Genomic DNA, 8342 nt, shown 5'->3' with positions numbered 1-8342 from the left:
CAGCTTTCCAGCCCACTGCAAAACCATCACAGAGAGGCCTGGCTCTCCAGGTGGTGAAATGTTCTTGGCCAGCCACTGGACACACTAATACCACCTTGAATCCGTGCTTGGGGCTGACCCAAGAAGGCCTCACCCGTGGTGTCATGGTGTAAGTCAGAGTCCTGCTTTCAGCACTTTTGGGGACCTCTAGGAGCACAGGAGAGGTCTCAGGTTGGGTGCTTCAGTTTAAAGGGCTATACAAGGGCTGGAACACAGTGTGTCATCCTTTCCAATGGGGACAGGTAGCTTCTCCCTGCAGAAGGTGGGGATCTCCCACCCCAAGAGTAGGCTCACCCCATCTTGTGCAGCCCCGGGGGTGGGTGCTTTAAAAGGCCATGGCCGATGGCCACAACCAACCTGCCTGTTTTTGATCTGTTCCCATTGCAAATATCTCCACCCTGTATGAGCACAGTGCTATTCATTTGAGATGGATATGGCATTAATATTTCTGTTTATTTATGTTAGTTTAAATGGTTACATTTGAACATGAAAAAAGTCTTCTCTGCCAACTGCCAGAATGTTTTGAAGCAAAGAGACAGGCTTTAAAAGAATGCACTCCTGTGGGGTCCTCTTGTGCTTAATTCCTCTTTCAACAATTTCTGCATCCCTACTCCAAGGCTGCTGTCATATCTAGGCATCTTAAGACACCCAGAGGAGACCATCTCTCTGTGTAACCTGTGCTGACAACTTTCCCCTCCATCACCATCACTGACCTTGGCCAAGGTCACTGCAAAGGAAGAGGGCCTCATGAGAGGGCTTTTTTGGTCACATCAAATAGAGCTGGAGATGGGGACATCAAAAAACGTGATCATAGTGGGATAGAAGAGAGGAAGATTACTTAAAAGAGTAGCTTGAGATAGGTTAGTCAGAGTAACATACAAAGATATACTGAGTATGCAAAGGTAGAGCAATCAAGGCTTTGCTGTACATTTCTAGGTAACTACACACATCAAGTTTATTTGTTTTTACATCAGTTTCATGATCTTGTCTGGATGAGTGATGCTCAGCAAGTGCAAGACAGCTTTTTTGAGTTGGAACCCACTTCAAATGGGCATTCCTTTCTACCTAGGTATTTAATTCTGATCAACCTGTATGGTTGCCTTACAAAGAGAAGGTACATTGGCCAGATAACTGACCAATTTGCTACACAACTTTAATTTTCTTTAGCATGGAAATAAGAAGTCACCCTTTAAGAAATACTATTTAAAATTCAACTTATTGGTACTACTTAAAGCATATACGCACAAGCTAATTTGTTCTGCAACAAAATCTAATTTCAGTATATTTCCTCTGTTTTTAAAATACTGAGCATTTAACTTTTTCCCCATCTCTCAGTGTTGCTGAACAGCTATGTTATGCTGCTTTGGCTGGAGTTACTGCTCATTTAAATCTGCATTAAGGGACACAGAATCAGACATGTGGCATCAGTACTCTTTAACCATTCCACTTGCACATAAAAGACAACCATGAATCCTTGGTTTTCGATATCACTATAGATTTACTGCTGCTGTCACTCATACCAACAGCCAGAAGCGGAGGAGCTTGGAAAGCTGTCTGAGGATTCGTTTGAAAGACTTCACCCTTGAGATGAAATTGTCTCTTTGTGGTACACAGTTACCTTATGGGTCCTATTATGTTAGGAGAAAAAAATATGGGCTACTTTCACACTGAACATACATGCCAAGCAGGACTGAAAGATCTACACAGACATTGTCATGAGAAAAAAGGAAGAAAAAAGACACAGAGATAAAAAGCTTACTTCAAAGCACCAAAATGATACCATTTTGCATAAGTATATGTCTATTGAAAAGGGTTCCAGCTGGTATGCTTAGATTAATGTTATTACCCACCATAAATATAATGGAAACAGCTGTACTTTCTATCTTCCTAAAGGATCATGCTTACATTAAATCTCCATTGATTTTCAAACTATAAATACAAGAGTACTACAATAGTAGGTATGAGCCTTGTGGACTTTCAAATCCCTCTCCATCTTTGGATCTTCTAACAGAAATGTGACTCCTGTATCATGTTAGTATCATGATGCAGAATTGTTTCAAGTTGGAAGTACTGTTCTGCTTTGCTTTGCTCCATTCTATTGCAATGTACAAGTGCTGATCTCCTTTCTCCTTCAACTAGGGAGCTACAGGGAGGCATTATACAATGTGGACCAGTCCAGGAGGGCATTTAGCTGCTTTGAGTTAAAGTTATTGGGTAAAATACAGAAACAGCTTTCTGAACAGACAAGCTCTTCTCTCTCTGTGACTCAGCCATTGAGTTAAGCTGGATTCACCCTTGCTTCCATTTGCTGCCTCAGTCAAGCTATACTTCAGGAAGAATAGAACTGCTTGAACCAAAAAAAAAGTGAGATTAAAGCTCCAGTGGGGGAAGGAAGGAGACACCCAAAAGTATCATGACTTAGGAGCTGCCTTGAAAGATATCATGTGTGAGTTTGAAGGCACTCAGACTGGGACACAGCTAACCCGGGTCTTCCATAGCTTTGATGGGGACTCTAGCCACAGATACAGTGAGTTAGAGTTGGAAGGCTCTGATGTCTTCAGCTGCATTGTAAGAAGCACTTCTCCATCTCCAAGGTGTCAGTATCCATCTCCTGGATTGTGAGTCCAGAAAGTTAGGAGACACCTTGTAGCAGTGATGAATAAAGCACTCTCAGAGAAGGACACAAACATACAAGGTAGCTTTCTCACGTCAGCCTTCCACAGTGAGTAGCTGATTATGTCTATTAAGAGGAGTATCCCCTTCGAGTAAGCTGGCTGGTCCTGAATCAGCTCTGAATCCACAGCGTTACACAACATTACAGCCAGCACAGCTCTGAGACTGGACTAATAAGGCCTTCATGCCCTGTTAAAACATCTGCATGGTTCCTTCCTCGCACAAAGTATTGACAAACTGACCTCACATCCAACTGCAAAAAGCTACACACACTTGGCTTTAGATAACTCTCCTCTGAAGGGGCTTTTTTGTGGGTACTGTAGTGAGGCACAGACTCCATGCTCTGGATAGGCAGTCTCAGTGCCTTGCTTAGGGACTCTGCTCTGCAAACCAATGATACATCACAGCATTCAGCGTTCTTGACTTGCACAAACCTTTTGGGGATCAGTGCTTGTGCAAATACAGTGTATTTTTAATCAGTGATAAATCTTTGTTAATGAGGCTGCAGCATAGTTGCTGTATTTTCCACTAGCATCTGTGTTTTGGATCAATGGCAACATCACATTTTTAGAAAAAAAAAAAAAAATCAGGTTAGAGTTGCTTGCGTAGACAAGTAGAGGAACAGAGGGCCAAGCAGTATATGTATACCCCCTGAAAGGTGTAGAGTTTGGGAGTCTATGGGAACCTTGCACAGATGTGAGGGACTGAGGGGAGAATGACTGTGAAAGAAAGCAAGGTGGATTAGTCTGTTAGCCATCGGCATCCTGACTCTGGGCCCAGGGTGGTAATGCAACCTCACAGCCGCAGCAGGCTATAGCTCTGCACGGGGATCTGCTCCTTCTGCTAACCTGTGGCACAAGAGATATGAAGGCTTTCCTCAGATTCCCAGAACTAAGGTGATTTTTTGCAGTAGTGAGAAAAAACGGATTCGTGTCTGAAGGCAAAAATAGTCAATGGTCACCTGTAGGTGTCTCTTTGTCTGCTAATCTATAGTAATTAAGATATATAACATAAGCATTCATGCAATACACAGGAAGATAATAGACTGAGACTAGATGAAGACTGTTATTTGCACATGGCATCTTCTAGTCAGTAGCCAGTGATTAGCAAGTTACAGCGAATCTTCATTTTATCTTCTGGAGGGCATTGCAAAGGATCCCCATCTCACCTGCAAAGGAAAGAATCAGAGCAGTTAATCCTACAACTAGCCCATTTCTAACACTCCTGTATATGTTTACCCTCTCTATCCATTCCCTGAAAGAATAAGGTGAACAAAGAAGTGCTGGATTGGACACATTTATTAGGGTTGCAGAGCCAGCCCTTTGCCTTCACCAGCCATACAAGGATGGCTCACAGGATTGGGGGTGCTGGCTTTTAGCAGGCTAGCCAACGTTAGGGGGGAAATGTATCAGGAAGAAGGCTAGGATGGCAAAAGGAAATGTAATTAAAGCCACACATCAGAATCCATCTCAAGGCCCTCTGGACTTTCCTAGCACCTCCACTACAACTGGATATTTCAGATTTAACAAACTACAGTCAAGTGGAAATACTATTTTGAAGCTTGGCTAGAATTAAGAAGCAATTTTTGCACCAGAAAGATGTGTGCTGCTTGAACTTGGTCAGGCTCAGAGCATCAAATGCAACCAGACAAAATCTGCTTCATGGTTGCTATTTCCGATCCAAATTTTAAGGAATTCAAGGTAACAAATCTGTAGTTCCTTACAATTGATAGTGTCGGCTAAGTTCTTCAGCTGCTTTGCATTGTCCAAGACTTCAATCCTCTGGGTGTAGGGATTGTACCGAACAGAGAAAGGACGAGGGATTGTTTGAGCAAATTTCCTGAGGCAAAAATACAAAAACGCATACAAACTTGAAAAGCTCCTTTTTTCAGTAACTCACTCTTTTCTTGATGTGTGCATTTGATGAGGGGAATAAGAAAATCTGTGAGAGGAAATAACTGAAATTCCTGCTGAGTGATCTGAGACCTACAGCATTCTGTAACATGCTTGAATCTGCATTTGTCCTTACTACCTTTGTTTTTTTCCAAACAGGACTAATTATGCTATTGGCATGGCAACACTGCTCCTGGTATAGGCCAACTATTTAGCTATTGGGATTTGCCAAACTTGAAAACCTCATTTTCCTTTCAGTAATGCAAAATATAGGAATCCTGATCCAAGTCTGCGATTTCTGGGAAAGTAAGGTCAAGCACCTATGCCATCCTGGCATACCAAGCAGCAAGCTAACTTCTGGCATGGTTGATAGTAGCTTCCAGGTAATTGCAAAGATAGGAGATAGTCAATGGAGTGAAGCAGCAGTCTTGCCACCCCTTATTTGCAGCCTTCCCTTCTGCAAAATAGTTAATTGCATGGCAGAAACATTAAGATTTTGGTATCTGGGGAAAACATTAATTTGCATAACCACAGAACTGTGGAAAGGAGGACTCTGAATGGGATGAGATGCTCAGAGCTATTGTTCCAGACTCCTTGTAGACCCCAGCAGGATACTGGCTTATATATCTGCTTCAGATTACTGAAGTTATTGCCGAAAGAGGAAGGAAAGCACGCAGGAGTTGATTATTGAGCCCCACTATACAGACTGTGACTCAGCATGGTAAATCCCATATGCCCAGAACAGTGGAAGATGCTGGGCACCACCTCCACGCTGATCCTTCAGTTTAGTCCTCATTATTATCGGCTAAGGCCATTGCCTCAAATAGAGTTCAGCATTAGCAGGCCACAAGGTGTGACAGTGGAAAAAAATTATATTGGCTAGGATGAAAGTGTTTAAGTGGCATCAGTCCAGGTTTTTTTAGGGGAGAAATCCACATTGGAAGACAGTCTTCCGAAATCTCAACTGAAGGAGAGATCCTAATTAGATTAATGCCTTAAGCTGAAATATTTTAGGTCAGCCTCAGAATAATTTTTAAGGGAGGTTTTCCATTACACACAAATGCACATGTCCAGGTGCAAGCCATGAACGCAGGCACTGGACCAACCCCCGGACATCTATTTCAATTTAATCAGTTTTCAAATTTGGTCATTGAAACAATTAAAAGAAGCTCCAAGATAATTTTTATTGAGTAAGGCAGCATCTTCCATTTTCTCAAGGAACCTGCCACTCAGTTAGAGAAGTATACAGAGAAGACAGAAACTGTGGGCAGGATATTAATAGCATAAACCAGAAGAGAAGGCCATCTTTCCCAGGTATTGCCCCAGAGAAAAGGGCAGAAGGAGAGGCTGCAGGCTTTTGATGACTGAGGAAGCAGCAGGGGAGGTAGGAAAGAAGACTTTGGAGCTGGGGAGCCTGGGGCAGCAGAATATCTTGGGTCTTGGTATGTGTTTATCTGTGAATGGGAGAGAGAGAGAAAAGAGACTGCAGGTCTGGGACAAGTCCCTGTGTGGCATTTCCAAGTGAAAAATTTGTTAAGTGTGAACCAAGGCTAACCCCCAGTGGTTTGGCTAACATCCAGAAATACGGTGGTGTTTTTCTTAAAACAGAAATAGAAATATTGCTGTGAGGTGGAACCCAAGCTGACCCCCAAACACAGTTTGAGCCATTCCTCTCTCAAGAAGAAGAACTGAACCTGGACCATTATTTCAAAGCCTTGTTGAACTGGAACTCAATCTGTGTTTCAGTCATAGATGACTGAAAGATTTACTGTGTAGCCCTGTAACGTTGTAAACACACTGCTGGTAACAAGCTGGAGGCTCTGTGTTAAGTTAACCACACAGGCCTCAGGAGTGGGTTTATTAGGCTTGCTTGCGGTTTTGTTTAGCTGTAATAGCAATTGTCTAATGACCACGCAGCTATTACCTAATTTGGTTTAGTTTTGCTTAATTCTGAATAACTGTGTGGTATAATGCCTATCGTTAATAATTTTTATATAGGCAAGAATAGCAAGTAGTTATGCTGTACAGAATGAACTAAGTCTGGCCCTGAAGTAATGATGCAGCGTCAAGGAGTACCAGCATGGGCTGATAACAGTGGCCTTAGAGGTGCACACACAGGATGATGCTGGTTGTCCCCAGGCTATCAACAGCTCCCCACTGGTCAGTTATTCATAGTAAAGCAAACTTAGGAGCTGAAGAAAAAAAGCAGTTTTAGAGGAAACAAAATGGACAAAGAAAAAAATATTTAACATAAATTGTAAAATCAGTAGTAACATAGATTTGCAGACCAATGTAGAAAGAATAAGATGTAAAGCATGTTAGAAAACATAAAAATGGCCCTGAGGAAACCTTGGGCTGAGGAGAAGAAAGGAAGCATCAGCACCATCCACCTCCTCACAAAAGAGATGAAGAAGCTGCATTCATTAACGTCACAACCCTGATCTGAAGACCTCAAGATGCTGATTACTTGACAACTCCACCTCCACCACCAGACAGAAACTGTTGACTTAAGACACGAAAGAAAGAGTAAGGGTGAGCATAACTTCAGAGGAAAAGGAGTAGTTACTAGGAGATTTTGTGTGCAAGAACTTATAACTATAGTATTGCTAGAGAGACTTGTTTTGCATTAATTAGCTAGTTTTGACCTTAAGTGTTAGCATCATTGCAATCAGACCAATAATAATTCTTGTTGCATTTTGGTTATACAGATGAAACTCTTGATTACACTAGCCACAAATCCTTGGCTTTGTGTACAAGGTATGTTCCCCTTATTGCCCATAACAAGATTTTTGAGTGTAACAATTGCTTTGTCTCGTTAAGCATTGCACTTTTTCTAATGCCTCTCAAAACATTACTGTGAACCCAAGACTTGTTATGGCTGTGGGATCCCTTGTATTGGCAATGGACAAGAAATTGGATCTTATATGGAATGACTGGGTTACCTTAGCTTTTCTTTTGCATCTTTAAAACTTTCAGCAACATAGTAGACAGGCTGGAATTCAGTAACAGGGTACTTCTGCACAGCAGTCTTCTCCAGGACAAGAGGCTGAATCTCAGGCTTACTTGATAAACAATACTACAAGCAAAATGATAAGAAATGTATTCCAGTTTAAAAGTGCTTGAATTTGCTGTGAAAGAAAGATAGAGCTACTGAATGTCACCCACTTTCGGACAGGAAAGAATTGCTCCTGTGGAATACAATGACGATGTCACTTTCCTAGGAAAGAAGCAGGTATGGGTCCCCCGTGTATGTATACACTGACACATTTATTAGAGCTCTTCAATGAAGCATGACGTTTCATGTTACTTCTATGCACAATGTATGAAGACATTCAGAAGAGAAATTTGAGCAATTATAGACATCTTTGAAATGTTGTTTTACAGAACACACCTGCAGCTCCCCAAATGAAGACAGCAGCCCTGCACCATATGCCTTGAGTGAATCACCTTCCTTACATAGTCCAAACTCCACCGTAAACCAATAAACCTAGCAAGAAAATTAGACAGAAACATATGATTCCTTGATCAAAAAGAGCAGGCACACATCATTGATTTGAATACATTTGGAGTTTACATTTCTATTCAAAATGTTGCCATGTGTCAAATATCAACTGTATAAATACAATAAATGTCCCCACAGACTGAAATTCTTCACCTGGAAGGGGCACGGTGCTAGACTCAATGTACCTGCAAATCAGTTCAGTTCCCTGACAAACACATGTTATGTTTTACTGTGCT

General features: G+C 41.8%; 1 protein-coding gene across 3 annotated transcripts in view; it reads right to left on the bottom strand.

Annotated features, from left to right (window-relative positions):
* Window positions 1-473: 473 nt before the first annotated feature.
* The window catches only part of PAH (phenylalanine hydroxylase), a 41629-nt gene continuing 33760 nt past the window's right edge, over window positions 474-8342 (bottom strand). For all 3 annotated transcript variants that reach the window (XM_054803333.1, XM_054803314.1, XM_054803323.1), the window contains exons 11-14: window positions 7996-8091; window positions 7547-7680; window positions 4436-4551; window positions 474-3880 (exon numbers count right to left, since the gene is read on the bottom strand). In XM_054803333.1, the coding sequence (XP_054659308.1) occupies window positions 3837-3880; window positions 4436-4551; window positions 7547-7680; window positions 7996-8091 (390 nt within the window). In that variant the 3' untranslated portion in view covers window positions 474-3836. The remainder of the gene's footprint in view (window positions 3881-4435; window positions 4552-7546; window positions 7681-7995; window positions 8092-8342) is intronic.

This window comes from Grus americana, chromosome 1, assembly GCF_028858705.1.
Source record: "Grus americana isolate bGruAme1 chromosome 1, bGruAme1.mat, whole genome shotgun sequence".
In the NCBI taxonomy this organism is placed as follows: Eukaryota; Metazoa; Chordata; class Aves; order Gruiformes; family Gruidae; genus Grus; species Grus americana.
The sequence above is the reverse complement of the archived record's forward strand: the minus strand, read 5'-3'. Positions and strand labels throughout refer to the sequence as shown.